At 38.9% G+C, this 19,083-nt stretch overlaps 1 protein-coding gene across 1 annotated transcript; it reads right to left on the minus strand.

Annotated features, from left to right (window-relative positions):
* Positions 1-599: 599 nt before the first annotated feature.
* Positions 600-2,610, minus strand: LOC110918700 (cytochrome P450 CYP749A22). The gene is made up of 5 exons (XM_022162976.2): positions 2,299-2,610; positions 2,001-2,224; positions 1,679-1,911; positions 1,216-1,591; positions 600-1,140 (listed from the first exon to the last, which is right to left on the minus strand). The coding sequence occupies exons 1-5, from the start codon at positions 2,573-2,575 to the stop codon at positions 712-714; spliced, it is 1,539 nt and encodes a 512-aa protein (XP_022018668.1). The 5' UTR covers positions 2,576-2,610; the 3' UTR covers positions 600-711.
* Between the last annotated feature and the right edge of the window lie 16,473 nt (positions 2,611-19,083).

The raw sequence follows: 19,083 nt of genomic DNA on the forward strand, positions 1-19,083 counted from the left end.
ATATGCATTTTTATTGCTTGTTTCTGATCTTGGACCTATGAGCTTTAGTGTCTTAAACTTCTTCCTATTTAGCCTTGACTTGTAGCTACGGCCTTTAAGCTTTTAGGCGTTTGAGCTTTGTCGTTTAACTATTGAACTTTACCTTGTTATGATTCGGCCTTTGAGCTTTGCTCTTGCACGCTTTATCAGTTGAGCTTTAGCATGTTTAACTTCACCTTTTGAGCTTTATTTTTCATAGTAACCAAAATAATAACAATAATGAGGCATGTAGTGAGTTATGTTTTCATAGTAATCGAACGTCATGGAGTAAAGGTTGTTTAGCCGATCAATTGTAAGGCATTAAAGCGGCCACGATAGCCAGTTTTCATTTTAAATGGATAAATTTACTTGAACACATCGAAGACTAAATATACCTTTTACTGGTGTATCTTGCGTCGTTTTCAAAATTTCGCTAAACAACGTTTAAATCAAAATGCAATGCAACAACCCTTTAAAATAGCCGCGGCTGATACCCTAACGCTCGGACTCACTCTTCTACAAAGTGATCATATTGTAGTTGAAGTAAATGCAAATGCATATGATAAATCAAAACGAAACTCTTCAACACCAATCCTTCACACAAGTTCTTATTAATCATTTAATATCAACAATTCAACAGGATTACATCTTACAACATAACGATATTAACACGCAAGAACTACTAATCATTTTTTAAATAAGTTGAAGGATCACTTGAACACCATTTTTAGGAGTAAGGATGTACACATCAGCCGGGTAATGAACATGATTATCTGAAAGGGTGAACTTGTAACGCTGCAAGATCATCGAAAGCGCAATCTTTGCTTCATTTGTAGTGAAATTCAAGCCAACACAAGTTCGTGGTCCCATCCCAAAAGGTACAAAAGCGGCAGCATTGTTCTTGGTAGCTTTAGCGACCCCATTTGCGAATCTTTCTGGTCTAAAACAATGAACATCCTTGCCCCAAATCTCGGAATTGTGATGAAGTGCAAGAATCGAGATGAAAATATTCAATCCCGCTGGAAGATTAAGGTTTCCCAGTTTGATATCCCTCTCCACTTTTCTTGTAACCGTAAGCACAGGGGGGTATAGCCTGAGTGACTCATGGATCACCATGTTCATCTGCATTGATCAAGAACTTAACATATTCATGTAAACTGGATTATATACATTCGATTAGAACAAACACTTTCTTACCATTTTTAATCTTGCGATGCCATCTGAAGTCGGGATTTTCTGACCAAATAACCCGACTACTTCTTCCCTTAACTTGTCTTGCCATTCTTGATTAATCGCTAGAAGGAAAACCGTCCACGAAAGTAAGCTTGTGGTCGTGAGATGTCCCGCCCCATATATGGTTTTGAGTTCATCGATCATTTGTTCCACTGTGATCCTCTTGCTTTCGTTAGAATCGTTAGCCATTTTCACAAGCTGTCCAAGGTAATCACTTCCATTCTCATCAACCCCTTCATCCATATTCTCCTTTCTTTTCTTCACAATGTCTAGAATCGACGTTTTTATCGCGTTTTCAAGCTTCTCCGCTTCAGTTTCATCTTTTGTCTTCATTATCAAACTGAAAGCACAAACAGTAATGATCAGTTACGAATATGCATATTCAAAGACGCGATCATTTACTTATATGGGGACGGTTGAATCCTACCTGATGCCTGGAAACCGTAACTTGTACACGTTTCTAACGGTTATCGCTGTTAATCTCGCCACCATCTCAAATATATGCTTCCCTTCGACGTAACTGCTACCAAAAGCCGTTCTTGATATCACCTCAGTTGTCACCAACCCGAACTCTTTATGCACGTCGATTTCTTGGCCTTCAAAGTCCTTCCACTTCTCCAGCATCGTCTCGATGCTTCTACTCATCTCAGGAATCATTTTCTGTAACATCACAGATTTTAAGATATTCAAGTTTCTATTCGAATTACATAAAATTAACTAACGTTTGAACTGAAATAAATGATTCCCACCTTCAAACTTTCCGCATGGAAAGTATGGTTGGCTAGTTTTCGAACCTTTGCCCATTTTTCACCTTCGTTTGTTATAAGCGATTCGCCTAAAAGCTTCTTTGCATACCCTACCATATCCATCTTTGGATAAGCTCCTTCTCGGTTGTTTAGAACTTCTTTTACAAGCTCCGGATCAGTAACGAAAAGCTGTGCATCCGGACCATGCCAGTTTATAAAATTCAACCCTGAAAAACATTTCAAACTCATATATACATACACCCTTGAAACAGACACAACTTATGCATGGTGCAAATCTTACCATAGGTCTTGATCCAAGAGTAGACGTGCGGCTGAATTCGTGGAAAGATATCGTGTGACATGTTATCCATGGGGTCGTTCATGGACTGGCTTCTCATTGCAGCGATAACCCGAGTGTTTCCATGAGGGAATTCATAAGGGAGTCCTTTGATTCCTTGGGATTTCATCATTTTCTGAATAGTGATTGGAGTCCACCATGCTTTACGAACAAATGTAAGGAGAAGCCGAAGGAGAAGCAGACTCAATATGAAGATTATGGGAACCGGAACTAGAGCCATAATTGGATGAACTCTTTGTTTTTGCTGCTGTATATATAATAAAGATCTTGTAATCTGAATTTGGTAGCTAGTCGCTAGCCATGTACAAATAATTCATGTTTGGCATGAACAAATAATCAAATAGAGAAATGTATAATTGATTTCCAAATCTTGAATTGATGTATAAGGGGAGGGGGGTGGTCACTAGTGATAAAATTTCATCACTCGCAATATCCAATCATATTCCGCCATGTCAGCAATCATTTTTCCATCACTCACAACCTTTTTTAGTGGGGGTGGTCATCACTCACCACCACACCCAACAATTTTCCCCTAACCAACAATTACCCTTACAAAATAATATCATCACGCGTTGAAAAAATCACGGAATCATCAAACCGTGATGCTATAACTCGTTATACTTGGAGGTGGGGATGAGATTTTTTAATGTTCAACGCATTAGTATTCCATCACGCGTTATAATAACGCATGGCCCCGCCACCTCTAATAAAGACGAGAAAAATGTTTAATTGTTTTCCCACATGAAAAAACATGTTGTGAGATAGCTTATTTTTTTCTTGTAGACTAAAAACTACAATAAGTTTCTTATGATTGCATATTTACTTTAGAGAAAAATTGCCTGAATAGTCCATGTGGTTTGTTTTATTTTCATCCATAGTCCCTACACATCTAAAATTATAGTTATAGTTCCCAACTTTTACACATTAATTCGTTCTCGGATAGTCCCTAGCGTGGATGGTGGTTGGTTTATCCAGTTAAGTAGGTGTAAAATGACCAAAATACTCTTACTGTTATAACAAAATAAAGTTATTAAGTATTAAAAACAAAATATGAGACTCAAATTAAGTATAAAAAAAATACTCAATTTTATGTTTCAATTTATATTTTTTTTTTTGGAAAAAATGTTGTACTAAAAATTATAACACTTTTAAAAATAGTGGTGGGTGAATTGAAATAGCAATTCTAAAATGTCCCTTACATTTTTTTCTTTTCTAAATTTTTCATCTTGCTAATATGCAAAATGAAAGGTTAACATACTTTTTTTAGCTTACTTATCAGAAATAAAAGGTTAAGATATTATATTTATTTTTATATTATATTAATTAAATAAATGATAAATTAATATTAAATTTTATCTGAATTATATTTATTTTTATTTTCTTTATTAAACAAATGTCTATCTTCGTTGCAAGATAACATTACACAATCTATTAAAAACATTACAATTTGTATCTATTCAACTTATTAATCTATATGAAAATAATGTATTCTCTATCCATTATATGGTTACGTAACTGAAAATAGTAATATATATTATTTTTTGTTTATATAATTCACTTAGCTTATAATATCTATATATATCTTTCTTTTTTTAACGAAAAGAAATGATGTGTCAACCACCGTGACATCGGGTGTTGTGGCAAAGGTCAACTACTCGATCGCCGCCAGCCCCTTGGCTCTCCTCAGATGCGCAGAAACCCGACCTCCACCCGCCCGAAGGTACGACAATGGAATAATAGGTAAAAGCTCGCCTCCCGTACAAGTTGAATCGGTGTCACTCGTATTCGCTCTTCACCTGGATGCCGCAGAAAATAATGAGGAGAGTGGGAATCTGTCGCAACCCCCGACCCCTACCCCATGAGCGGGAGCCGCGAACCATTCAAGTGGTATCGGTGTTTATTAATTTGGCAGCGGAAATGAGAACATCAGGATCGTAGTTAGGAAATAAATTTCAGAGTTTCAAAACACAACTTTTTTTATAATAAACAAATGGGATAAAACCCATGTTTCATTCATAGTACATTTATAAAGATAAACCCTAGTTGCTGAAAACATAAACTTTTATTTAGGTAACTTTTATAGCCACTTTCTTTAAGCCTTCAGTGCTCCAAAGCTGGCTTCTTATAGCTTCACATTAAGTTACCTGAAACGCGTTTTAAAAAGATTTTATCAGCAAAAAATACTGGCGAGTGCATCCCTGTTTAATCAAAATAAACTTTTATAACTTTACAGTATTGAGAGCGATTACAATGTTTATATCCACCCAATTACTCATTCAGTATTTTTCATGTTGGCAGTTCCATGACTGTGGTTATATTCCTATTGGCTAACCCTTTGTCCAATAGTAAAGCTTGACTAGTAGTGTATACAAAAACCCACATATCGGCAGCAATTGTAGAATACAAAGACTCAATCACTGTAAGTATAATTGAAAATATTTGAGATTTTGTAACACAGTTTGGTAGAAAAAGAGAACGACTCACTTTGTAGACTTATGTATTTCTACAGCTTCCTGTTGATTTTTCTGATTATTTTCTATTAAAAACATACAATGCACACGTGTTAGTAAGATAACCCAAATCATATTAGCCATACAACACGAGACAGAACCCTAATGAACTTAGTGAGGCAGAGCCTCGACATGCGTTACGTGACCCTAGATCAATCGGGTAGGGTAACGAATTAGTGATCGGGGTTAAAATACTTACAACAGGGCAAAGCTTCGTGTTTTAGGGGTATAATATCGAGCTATTATTGGCTATTATAGGGACAGAGAGAAAGAAATTTTGAACAAAGATTGAAAGTTGAACTGAAGCTCCTTTTATAGGTGATTTCGGCACTCGCTCGCGCCCCGCGACCCACTGTGGTCACTCTCCCGCGGCCTGCGAGAGAAACCTAGCTGTGGCTAGGTTTGACCATTCATCACCTAGGTCTAACACGATACCAGACACGTGGCGCTCAGGGTGTTCGGCCCGACATGGGCATGTCGCGCCCCGCGAGACACAGTGGTCTCCCTGTCGCGGCCCGCGAGTGGTATAAAAATATTATTTTATTTGTTTTTAATAAAAACTAAGGTTATACGGGTCCGGTTATCTGTACATGGGTCAAATTAGGGTGTTTTAGAGGGTTGTTATATCGTCCCCTCCTTGTTTTAAATCTCGTCCTCGAGATTCACTAGAATAGGTGTGGATACTTCCGTTGCAATTCTGACTCTAACTCCCACGTGTATTCTGGTCCTCTTTTTGAATCCCATTTTACTTTGACCAGAACTAATCTCTTGTATTTGAGATTCTTGATCTTTTGATCTTCAATCTAAAGTGGTTTCTCGACAAACTTAAGCTTCTCATTTACCTCTATGTCCTGAACAGGCATTACTAAGGATTCGTTTGCTAAGCATTTCTTGGGGTTACATACATGAAATACATCATGTATTCCTGCCATTTCTTCTGGTAATTGTAGCTGATAAGCTACTGGCCCTATTCATTTGATAATTTCAAAAGGTCCAATATACCTTGGGCTTAGCTTTCCTCTTTTAACGAATCTGACTACTCCTTTCCATGGAGAAACTTTTAATAGTACCTTGTCTCCAATTTGAAATTCCAATAGTTTTCGTCTGTTATCTGCATAACTCTTTTGATGATCTCGTGTTGCTTTTAGTCCTTCCTTGACTTGAATAATTTTGTCAGATGTTTCTTGCACAATCTCAGGTCCTGACAGTTGCTTTTCCCCAATTTCTGCCCAACATACTGGGGTTCGGCATTTTCGTCCATAGAGGGCTTCAAATGGTGCAACATTGATGCTGGTATGATAACTGTTGTAAGAAAATTCTATCAGAGGTAAATGATCATCCTAATTTCCTCCAAAATCAATTACACAGACTCTAAGCATATCTTCCATTGTCTGAATTGTCCATTCACTTTGTCCGTCCGTTTGAGGATGATAAGTTGTGCTTAGATTTAATCTGGTTCCCATTGCTTTTTGGAAACTTGTCCAAAAATGAGAAGTAAAACGGTTGTCTCTGTCAGACATAATAGATAAAAGAATTCCATGTAATGAAACTATTTCATTTACATATAACTTGGCTAACTGTTCCATACTGAAAGTTTCCTTCATCGGTAAGAAATGAGCAAATTTGCTTAATCTGTCTACAATCAACCAGATTGTATCATTACCTTTTCGTGTCTTGGGTAATTTGGTAACAAAGTCCATTGTTATTAATTCCCATTTCCAGATTGGCATCTCCAATTGATGTAGTAGTCCTGAAGGTTTCTGATGTTCAGCTTTAACCTGGGAACAAGTTAAATATTTAGCAATATAGTTTGCTATATCCTTTTTCATTCCTATCCACCAGAAATTCTTTCTTAAATCTTGATACATCCTGTCACTTCCAGGATGCATCGTATACTTAGACTTATGGGCTTCTTCTAAAATTTGGTCTCGTAGGTTTCCTTGAATAGGTATCCAGATTCTTTTCTTATGGAATCTCCAAATTCCATTTGTTCCTTTTTCTAATTCCTTAATCATTCCTTTTAAACCTTCAGCATCGTCCTTGATTGTTGTTTCATGTATCTTTCTAATTTGCTCATTTAAATCTATCTGCAGATTTATTTTAAGAGAGCGTACACTTTTTTGTTTTTCATAACATTTTCGACTTAAAGCATCAGCTACTACATTAGCTTTTCCTGCATGATACTGGATATCACAGTCATAATCACTAAGAATTTTCATCTAACGTCTTTGCCTCATATTTAATTCGTTTTGCCCAAAAACATATCTTAAACTCTTATGATCTGTAAATACAACGAACTTACTACCATAAAGATAGTGTCTCCAAATCTTAAGGGCAAAAATTATTGCTCCTAACTCTAAATCATGAGTTGTATAATTCTCTTCATATTTCTTAAGCTGTCTTGAGGCATAAGTTATTACCTTTTGATGTTGTATCAGCACACATCCAAATCCTAACTTAGATGCGTCACAATAGACTACAAAGTCTTCAGTTCCTACAGGCAAAGCGAGTATGGGTGCGTTGGTTAACCTTTGTTTCAAAATCCTAAATGCTTCCTCTTGTTTTGGTCCCCATTCAAACTTAAACGATTTGCAAGTTAGTTTGGTTAATGGAATGGCTATTCGAGAAAAATCTTGAATAAAACGTCTATAATATCCTGTCAGTCCAAGAAAACTTCTTACTTCCGTTGGTGACTCAGGGACTTTCCATTTGGTAATTGCCTCGATTTTTGTGGGATCCACATGAATTTCTTCATGATTAACCAGATGTCCAAGGAATTGTACTTCTTGCAACCAAATTCGCATATTGAGAATTTAGCATAAAGCTTTTCTTTTCTCAACAATGTCAGAAGTATATGCAAACTCTCTGCATGATCTTCCTTACTCTTAGAGTAAATTAGAATATTATCTATAAAGACAATTATAAATTTATCCAGGTATGGTTTACATATCCTATTCATCATGTCCATAAATGCGGCTGGGGCATTGGTTAAACCAAATGGCATGACTGTAAATTTATAATGATTGTACCTTGTTCTGAAAGCAGTTTTAGGAATGTCCTCTTCCTGTACTTTCAATTAATGATATCCTGAGCGTAAATCAATCTTAGAAAAGAATCGAGCTCCTTGAAGTTGATCGAACAGGTCATCGATTCTCGGTAGTGGGTACCGATTTATAATCGTAACCTTATTCAGTTCTCGGTAATCGATGCACATACGCATCGATCCATCCTTCTTCTTGACAAATAACACCGGTACTCCCCATGGCGATGAGCTAGGCTGTATGAAACCTTTCTCTAGTAATTCGTCCAACTGTTTCTTTAGTTCCTGCATCTCTGTCGATGCTAATCGATAGAGTGCTTTGGCAATCAGTGTCGTTCCTGGTATTAGGTGAATTCTAAATTCAACCTCTCGATCTGGCGGTAATCCGGGTAATTCTTTTGGAAAGACATCCGAGAATTTAGATACTACGAGAATATCTTTTAATTTTTTCCCTTAGTGTTAATGATTACTGAAAGTTGAAGACCTTCTTTAAACTATATTTGGTTTAAGGGGGAGTATTGGAGTATAAACTAAATATAGGGGTCTTAGTGTAATTATAGTATGTATATTATGTATTTAGATATTGTGTCATAGTAAGAGGGTGTATTGTGACAAGAACCAAAATATGTAACTTACCCTACAAGGGATGCGACATATCAGAAGCAACATGTTGATTAGATATGGGCGCCAAACAAGAAGACACGACGATTCATTCAAGGGACATGATGGTTGAAGGTATCTGTTCGTTTAGTATATATAGGGTTTGTATATTTCATTTATAATCATCATAATCACGTGTATTATTGCAATCACATTCAATATCATTATTCATTCAGAATTCTGGTGTTTTATCATTGTGTTTATCAATGTTCACCAAGGGTTCTGACCAACAATACCTTTTTGCCGATGACAACATCAAGGATCTACTGTAATTAAGTATGACAACAAGTCACCCATTTTCTGATCGAATACTCTAGTTCTTCATAACTAGTCTAAGCATATAGAACTACAATACCACTTTATGGAATAAATTATTACTCAAGAAGATAGTAGTTCGAAATTTTCCAATACACATGAACAATTTGCTTACGCGTTTACCAAGGGATTATCACAAGAAAAAATTGTGCTCTTTAGATACAACAGTAGTAATTAATTAGAATGTTTTGTAATATGAATTATTCTCATCACCTTCTCGTATTTCAAACATTCTAATTAAATGTAGTGAATCATTAGTAGGTTAGTGGGTTTGTTAGCATAACTATTGATGAGTCAAAGTAGTGGTCTAATGGTTCCTTAGTTTTATTAGAATATATAAACTTGATTATATTATGTTTATTATATGTATTATGTGTTATAACTTTACTGTACTTATATATGTGTGAATGTATTGAAAATATGAGGAGGGATATGTCACACATGACACACCAGTTCGAATGGTGGTTACTCCCGCCAAAAGTAACCGCCGGTAACAACCGTCTCTCTCTATATGTATATAAACGTTTTGCCGGGATCATAACCGGTACCAAGATATTCCATAACAATATCCAAAACATTCTTCTATTCGTTTCGAGTGTGTGTTGTTTGTTCGATTGATTCATGATGAATCCACCACATGATTATGGTGAATCAAGTTCTGCATATGATGTTGATGTTCAAGACAAACTTCCGCTGCCAACATGTGGTATCAGAGCCACGGCAGATCATGCAGGAGAAAGAATTTACACATCTGCAACAGTTCTTCCGTGCAAACACTGTTCCGACGAACAACGTGAACGATCGATGGCAAAGACAATACCAAGAAGATGCTACCACTGCAATCAACCAGGACATCAAATTGCCTACTGCAAAGAAAAAGAAAATGATGAAGCAACTCTCTTGATCAGGCAAGCCATTGAAACCGACATACAAAAGCATGAAGAAGATGAAGTCCGAAACTCAGAATTCATCGTCAACGTCACTGAGAGACATTTCATAAAAACTAAAGATGAAAATACATAGATATTAAACCATGGAGTTCTAGCCCTATGTCTTATTTTAATTAGCAAAATTTCCAAGAAGCTATTAATCTTGGTTAGATAAGGCTTTTCGAAACTCCTTCCGGGTGTGGCCCTCCTCACATGTCGGCGAGCCACTCCTCCACCTCCCTTGGAAGGAGAAAGGAGGGCTCATTTGCGTTAGTTTGAGGAGTTTCGATTTCCGCTGGAATCTCTTGTGGGTGTTCCATGGGAGGTTCTGCTGGAAAGTCTTCCCACCCGGTAGGGTTGTTAACCCCGAGTGCTAAGTTCCAATCCTGTTGTGGAAGGACTGGTTCCATCGGGGGTGCTACAAGAATATTTAACCTCTGGTGCAAGAGGTTAATTTCTTGGAAGCTGCTTTCGAGCCCCACCGTAAGATCGTTAATACGGTCAATTAGGACCTCCTCTACTGACGTCATTTCGTCGAGAGCCTCCCTTAATGCTATCACATAGTGCACAAGTGTAGCTTCAACGGAGGGCCTCCTTCCTCTTCGGCTGTTTGATGAATGAACGGATGATGTTTCGCTGTTTTCACTCGACATTCTACGAAAAATAAACCGAAAAATAGTTTATTTGATGAAACAGTATCTGGACACTGCCCCGTGCTCATTGAGCACGACCCCGTGTTCATCTTTCTGCAGAATTTTGAAGTAAGGAATCTTGAAGTTTTAAATTATTTTATGAATTTATGTAGGCTTTTTGGGTATTAATAACTTTAAACAATGTTACATAACATGTTTTTACCAAGATTCCTTGAACAAAACTCATTGCTTCCTACCACAAAGGTTGAAGAATTCAAACTTTTAATGGTAGTTCTTGGAGAAAGATGAAAAAGAAGGAAATGGCTAGAAGAGGAAAGGACAAGATGGGTTGTTGGAACCTTCTTTTAGACTTACCTAGGATAGTTTGAGAGAAGATTCCTTCAAATCTTTGTCCCAAGTTGGTCCAAATGTGCAGAATTCTTGGCTGCATTTATAGAAAACGACAGCATCCTGGACACGGCCCCGTGCCCGTTGGACACGGCCCCGTGTGCAGGTGAAATTCTGACACAGTTTGTCCGTATTCTGACGTACTGATCAGAAGGGAATCTTTTGGTGAACACGGGGGCGTGTTGGCTGGACACGGCCCCGTGTCGAGGGCTCGTTTTATGAAGTTGTCTAGTTTTTAAGGAGTTTACCTGTATCGGGTGGCTCTTGATTGGTTGGAACAACCCCAAAGTGCCTAAGATACCTTAATTGTCCTATACTAAGGCGAGAACGCAAGAGGTTGTCGGTGAGGGTGATTCCTGTTTTCATTCTAGGTGGACAAGTCCAACCCTTTCCCGGGCTCTCGTTAAAGAAGGTGTATGCCGAATCGCTCAGGTCTATGTATGCATCGAACGAAGTCGATGGAGAGTCCTTCACGGCACAATCGGCACAGGGACGACTATCGTCCAAGTCTTTTCTAGGTATGAAGGTATTTTCGGGAGCAACGAGGTTGTCGGAATGCGGTTCCAACATTTCCTCATGGTCATCGTCTTGGGGCGGATCAATAAAATCCTTCCTAAGTTCTTTTGACCAATTTAGAATTAGTTCTTCTAGTTGAAATAACTCGTCAAGGAGCATTTCCCCTAGAATATCTGGCTGGGCGCATTCGAGGGAGAGATAGTGCTTATTTTTACTTTCGCCCCTCTTAAGGTTATAAGGAATTGGTGGGTCTATATAGTGGGGCTTATAATTTAGAAAATAACATTTTAATTCTTCATGTGCGCCTCCACATAATTGACACCACATACCATAAGAGTGCCGAAAGTAAAAAGAATTACTATCACTCATGTTTGTGTCAGAAATTACCAACCGCCGAGATCTCACGGTTCTGTTTTCAGTAAGAGAATCTTGGGCACGGGGGCGTGTTGAGTGAGCACGGCACCGTGTTCAGCTTACTGTCTGACTTAAAACAGGATTGCCAGTTCCAATGATTGAGCACGGGGGCGTGTTCAGCGGGCACGGCCCGTGCTGAGCTCTGCAGAAGCTGAAAAACTAAGAAAATCCTAAAAAATTAAAAAAATAAAATAAAAATATGATTAGGTCGTTGATTCCTAACTTTCTTAAAATCCTTGTGTCCCCGGCAGCGACGCCAAAAACTTGATGTGTGTTGGTGTGTATATAATTTAGATATATAATTAAGCCCTTTTTACACCTTTAGCCAAGTTTTAAATTTATAAAACACGATATTCACTAACACTAAACACACATATGGGCAAGTGCACCCATCGTGGACGTAGTATAGTGTTGGTAAGATACCGAGGTCATCCAAGGACACAAGAGCTTTTAGTACCGGTTTATCCTCAACGTCTAATCAAATCAAAAAGTTAGAAAAATGTTTTTAAACTAAGAAAATAAAAACTAACTAAATGCTGAAAAATAAAAATAAAATAAAAAACAGATAGACAAGATGAATCACTTGGATCCGACTCGTGTATTAGTATAACCTTTGATTATTTTCTCACTTTTGCACTTGTTTAAGAGATTATCTTAGTTATTGTAGTAGGCCCCTCTTTTGAAGGCGACGCTACCCTCAACCCAGTAGTTTGAGTCAGCAAGGATACAATCCTAAAGGGTTGGATTATTGGAAGATAATGAATTAAGTTATTAATGCAAATTGTGGTAGGCCCCGCTTTTGGCGGTGACGTTACCCTCGGCTAAGTAGTCTGAGTCAGCAGGGATACAGTCCTAAATAGCCGGGTTATAGTATTAATAGTAGTTAACTTATGAGGGGGTCAAAGAGTTTGGATCCCCGCCATCCAATACCTATGGGCATTGAAGAAGATCCTACTAAATTTGACCCAGGTCCCTTGCAGGACCTCTAAACGCTGAACAAGGGCAAGACCCTTACCAAACCGTTCCCTTAACCCCCGACCAGGTAGCCAACATACCTCCATATAGACCGTGGAGATATGAATGGTGAAAATCTTTTATTTTATATAGACAGTAAAATAATGCCAAGACACCACGGACAAACGATAAGGAAAGATCACCTTCAACATAAGCAACTAGTTATTAAAGTCATTAATACAAAACCAAATAAAAAGTGCAAAAGATTAAAAATAAAAAGTATTATACTAAACACTTGTCTTCACCAAGTGATGTAAGAGACTTAGGCAAACATGGCCTTGATTGTCAAGAACTCTTACTATCAATCTTGGATCCCGAGACGACTCACACACTCTACGATGGACAATGGATGATGGTGGTGGATGATGGTGTTATGGTGGTGGTGGGTGGTGGATGAAGTGTGAGAGAGGTGGTGTGCCAAGGGATGAGTTGGAATGAAACCAAGCACTCCTATTTATAGGCTGAACAGAAGGCTGGGCACGGCCCCGTGTCCGCTGGACACGCCCCCGTGCCCGTCTGACACTCTCTCTCTTCATTAATTGGAATTCGCAATTACAATTAATGCGCCTGCTGTACTTTCGCCACGCCCCCGTGCTCACTGGACACGACCCCGTGGTGGGCAATAGAAGCTTCTACAGGTTTGTCTTTTTTGCTGCTTCTTAGGCACGGCCCCGTGCTGGCTGAGCACGGGGCGTGTTCAGGCTTCTGTTTTCTCTTCTTTGCTTGGGAGGATGCCGTTGAGGGTTCGGGCAGTCTACTTTTATTCCTTTTCTTGTATTTATGTTAGAATTAGCTGTCTTTTTGCTTCTTTTGTGAATTTGAGCTCATTTCATCCTGAAAATACAAAAGGAAGACAAAAACACTCTTTTTCCAACATTAGTACTTAAGAAGGGTTAGTTTTATGCCTTATTTGATGTAATTTATATGTTGCATTTTACACACATCAAATACCCCCACACTTGAACTTTTGCTTGTCCTCAAGCAAAACTCTTTAAATGTGGCTTACACTCCCAAATGGAATGGGTAGAAGAGAAGGTTTTTGGCTTGTCATAGAGTGTCGGGAATCCAAGATCTTTTTGGGTTTTCTTTTTATTTATTTACAATCCTATTCGTTATGATTTATTTAGAACGTTTCATAGGATAAATTACTTATTTGGGCATAACATGCCTTTTTTAAAATTTCATTTATATACAAGTTCACATACCTCACGGGAAATCACTCAACACTCGGCCGAAGGTGTATATTTTTGTGAATCACTCGAGAGCGGCATGGAACTTATGCCTTCCATAGGCTTGCCAAGCAATCAATCCTCCTCCTTTTTAACTTTATACCTTTGTAAATATCAAGAGGACTTTTTGGGTGAAGGGTTAGGCTTGGGCTAAAGGTGGGTGGTTGGGTTAGTGGTTAGTAAAAGGGCGAAAAGCGTAAAAAGCGTCGGTTTTCGTAACATATTTTGTTTTTAGTGACTTTTTATTTTGAAGTATTTCTCCAAACAAGCTTTTGTCTGTATAGCTTTGATTGTTTTTAACTTCATCATCAAATTTTTTTTTCAGTCACATAAAAGAACAAGCTTGCGAAAAACCGAGCTTGTTACTAAAATAAAGGGTGAAAAATAAAAAGGTTTTTGGTGGGTAAAAAAAAGGTTTAGGGTAAAGAAACGAAAGGTTTAGGCTCAAAGGGGTTAACTAGGGGGATTTTGGGTAGGTGGTAAAAAAAATGAAAAATAATGGTGTAGAAAGAAAAATGGTTAGTCCTAATGCCTCTATCATTTACTTACTTGGGTTTAAGTTGGTAAGGACCGGGAATGAATCGTCGTGGCAAGTTCTAGAGTTGTAAGAACCAAGCGGCTTATTCACACAAGAAACGAAAAATGAGCATTTAGTCTAAAGATGTAAATTTGTATGCTCAATAAAGGCTCAAAACTCACTTTTGTGGGAATGGGTTTTAATGTGATCAAGTATATATAATCAAATTTTGACTAGACTTGTTATGCCGTTTCATAATTTTCATATGTTGGTTCTTGTTATCACGACGCTCTTGGTTGTAAATTTTATAAAAATATAACCTTATTAATCTTGGGATTCCTAACTTAAATTTCAGACAAGTAAAAAGAGAAAAAAAAATTTTTGAAAAAAATTTGGGGTGTTTAGCGGTTCCAATAGAGTTTTGTGTAAGGCTTGTTGTTAGGACTTGCAAAATTTCAAAGTGTTAGCTTCCCCCCCACACTTAAATTACACATTGTCCTCAATGTGTCCCAAAAATAAATTTTTAGGTTGTGTAATGTGGTGTTAAAAAGCAAAGATTTATGTTACTGGCAGTCTGGACACGGCCCCGTGGGGACCGGACACGGCCCCGTGTTCAGGTGCCAGTAACAGAAATTAAAGAAATGAGACAGAAGCCTGGACACGGGGGCGTGTCTGGTGAACACGACCCGTGTCCAGTTACCTGAACTGGGCGTTTTTCTGCAGGTGGTTCAGCACGGGGCCGTGTTGGTTGAGCACGGCCCGTGTTGAGCCTTCTGTAATGGGGATTTGTGTCGGGTTGCTTCGTTCTTTGTGCATGGGGCCATTTTTCTCGTTCCCTTTTTCATCCATTACCACCACGAGTGTGTTTTATTTATTATAAACCTATCAAACCTTAGAAACCATCATTTCATTGCAAACATAGAGAGACATTTCATAAAAACTAAAGATGAAAATACATAGATATTAAACCATGGAGTTCTAGCCCTATGTCTTATTTTAATTAGCAAAATTTCCAAGAAGCTATTAATCTTGGTTAGATAAGGCTTTTCGAAACTCCTTCTTCCGGGTGTGGCCCTCCTCACATGTCGGCGAGCCACTCCTCCACCTCCCTTGGAAGGAGAAAGGAGGGCTCATTTGCGTTAGTTTGAGGAGTTTCGATTTCCGCTGGAATCTCTTGTGGGTGTTCCATGGGAGGTTCTGCTGGAAAGTCTTCCCACCCGGTAGGGTTGTTAACCCCGAGTGCTAAGTTCCAATCCTGTTGTGGAAGGACTGGTTCCATCGGGGGTGCTACAAGAATATTTAACCTCTGGTGCAAGAGGTTAATTTCTTGGAAGCTGCTTTCGAGCCCCACCGTAAGATCGTTAATACGGTCAATTAGGACCTCCTCTACTGACGTCATTTCGTCGAGAGCCTCCCTTAATGCTATCACATAGTGCACAAGTGTAGCTTCAACGGAGGGCCTCCTTCCTCTTCGGCTGTTTGATGAATGAACGGATGATGTTTCGCTGTTTTCACTCGACATTCTACGAAAAATAAACCGAAAAATAGTTTATTTGATGAAACAGTATCTGGACACTGCCCCGTGCTCATTGAGCACGACCCCGTGTTCATCTTTCTGCAGAATTTTGAAGTAAGGAATCTTGAAGTTTTAAGTTATTTTATGAATTTATGTAGGCTTTTTGGGTATTAATAACTTTAAACAATGTTACATAACATGTTTTTACCAAGATTCCTTGAACAAAACTCATTGCTTCCTACCATAAAGTTGAAGAATTCAAACTTTTAATGGTAGTTCTTGGAGAAAGATGAAAAAGAAGGAAATGGCTAGAAGAGGAAAGGACAAGATGGGTTGTTGGAACCTTCTTTTAGACTTACTTAGGATAGTTTGAGAGAAGATTCCTTCAAATCTTTGTCCCAAGTTGGTCCAAATGTGCAGAATTCTTGGCTGCATTTATAGAAAACGACAGCATCCTGGACACGGCCCCGTGTGCAGGTGAAATTCTGACACAGTTTGTCCGTATTCTGACGTACTGATCAGAAGGGAATCTTTTGGTGAACACGGGGGCGTGTTGGCTGGACACGGCCCCGTGTCGAGGGCTCTTTTTATGAAGTTGTCTAGTTTTTAAGGAGTTTACGTGTATCGGGTGGCTCTTGATTGGTTGGAACAACCCCAAAGTGCCTAAGATACCTTAATTGTCCTATACTAAGGCGAGAACGCAAGAGGTTGTCGGTGAGGGTGATTCCTGTTTTCATTCTAGGTGGACAAGTCCAACCCTTTCCCGGGCTCTCGTTAAAGAAGGTGTATGCCGAATCGCTCAGGTCTATGTATGCATCGAACGAAGTCGATGGAGAGTCCTTCACGGCACAATCGGCACAGGGACGACTATCGTCCAAGTCTTTTCTAGGTATGAAGGTATTTTCGGGAGCAACGAGGTTGTCGGAATGCGGTTCCAACATTTCCTCATGGTCATCGTCTTGGGGCGGATCAATAAAATCCTTCCTAAGTTCTTTTGACCTATTTAGAATTAGTTCTTCTAGTTGAAATAACTCGTCAAGGAGCATTTCCCCTAGAATATCTGGCTGGGCGCATTCGAGGGTGAGATAGTGCTTATTTTTACTTTCGCCCCTCTTAAGGTTATAAGGAATTGGTGGGTCTATATAGTGGGGCCTATAATTTAGAAAATAACATTTTAATTCTTCATGTGCGCCTCCACATAATTGACACCACATACCATAAGAGTGCCAAAAGTAAAAAGAATTACTATCACTCATGTTTGTGTCAGAAATTACCAACCGCCGAGATCTCACGGTTCTGTTTTCAGTAAGAGAATCTTGGGCACGGGGGCGTGTTGAGTGAGCACGGCACCGTGTTCAGCTTACTGTCTGACTTAAAACAGGATTGCCAGTTCCAATGATTGAGCACGGGGGCGTGTTCAGCGGGCACGGCCCGTGCTGAGCTCTGCAGAAGCTGAAAAACTAAGAAAATCCTAAAAAATTAAAAAAAAAATAAAAATATGATTAGGCCGTTGATTCCTAACTTTCTTAAAATCCTTGTGTCCCCGGCAGCGGCGCCAAAAACTTGATGTGTGTTGGTGTGTATATAATTTAGATATATAATTAAGCCCTTTTTACACCTTTAGCCAAGTTTTAAATTTATAAAACACGATATTCACTAACACTAAACACACATATGGGCAAGTGCACCCATCGTGGACGTAGTATAGTGTTGGTAAGATACCGAGGTCGTCCAAGGACACAAGAGCTTTTAGTACCGGTTTATCCTCAACGTCTAATCAAATCAAAAAGTTAGAAAAATGTTTTTAAACTAAGAAAATAAAAACTAACTAAATGCTGAAAAATAAAAATAAAATAAAAACAGATAGACAAGATGAATCACTTGGATCCGACTCGTGTATTAGTATAACCTTTGATTATTTTCGCACTTTTGCACTTGTTTAGGAGATTATCTTAGTTATTGTAGTAGGCCCCTCTTTTGAAGGCGGCGTTACCCTCAACCCAGTAGTTTGAGTCAGCAAGGATACAATCCTAAAGGGTTGGATTATTGGAAGATAATGAATTAAGTTATTAATGCAAATTGTGGTAGGCCCCGCTTTTGGCGGTGACGTTACCCTCAGCTAAGTAGTCTGAGTCAGCAGGGATACAGTCCTAAATAGCCGGGTTATAGTATTAATAGTAGTTAACTTATGAGGGGGTCAAAGAGTTTTGATCCCCGCCATCCAATACCTATGGGCATCGAAGAAGATCCTACTAAATTTGACCCAGGTCCCTTGCAGGACCTCTAAACGCTGAACAAGGGCAAGACCCTTACCAAACCGTTCCCTTAACCCCCGACCAGGTAGCCAACATACCTCCATATAGACCGTGGAGATATGAATGGTGAAAATCTTTTATTTTATATAGACAGTAAAATAATGCCAAGACACCACGGACAAACGATAAGGAAAGATCACCTTCAACATAAGCAACTAGTTATTAAAGTCATTAATACAAAACCAAATAAAAAGTGCAAAAAGATTAAAAATAAAAAGTATTATACTAAACACTTGTCTTCACCAAGTGATGTAAGAGACTTAGGCAAATATGGCCTTGATTTTCAAGAACTATTACTATTAATCTTGGATCCCGAGACGACTCACACACTCTACGATGGACAATGGATGATGGTGGTGGATGATGGTGTTATGGTGGTGGTGGGTGGTGGATGAAGTGTGAGAGAGGTGGTGTGCCAAGGGATGAGTTGGAATGAAACCAAGCACTCCTATTTATAGGCTGAACAGAAGGCTGGGCACGGCCCTATGTCCGCTGGACACGCCCCCGTGCCCGTCTGACACTCTCTCTCTTCATTAATTGTAATTCGCAATTACAATTAATGCGTCTGCTGTACTTTCGCCACGCCCCCGTGCTCACTGGACACGGCCCTGTGGTGGGCAATAGAAGCTTCTACAGGTTTGTCTTTTCTGCTGCTTCTTAGGCACGGCCCCGTGCTGGCTGAGCACGGGGCGTGTTCAGGCTTCTGTTTTCTC

Source organism: Helianthus annuus, chromosome 16 (genome assembly GCF_002127325.2).
Source record: "Helianthus annuus cultivar XRQ/B chromosome 16, HanXRQr2.0-SUNRISE, whole genome shotgun sequence".
NCBI classification, from domain to species: Eukaryota; Viridiplantae; Streptophyta; class Magnoliopsida; order Asterales; family Asteraceae; genus Helianthus; species Helianthus annuus.

Bases quoted from the DNA above. Each gene is read 5' to 3' on its own strand.
- LOC110918700 (XM_022162976.2), bottom strand. From the start codon at position 2,575: ATGGCTCTAGTTCCGGTTCCCATAATCTTCATATTGAGTCTGCTTCTC. The intron at 1,912-2,000 runs GTGGGAATCATT...GTGATGTTACAG, and splicing joins TCCATGCGGAAAGTTTGAAG to AAAATGATTCCTGAGATGAG. The intron at 1,592-1,678 runs GTAGGATTCAAC...TTGTGCTTTCAG, and splicing joins TTACGGTTTCCAGGCATCAG to TTTGATAATGAAGACAAAAG.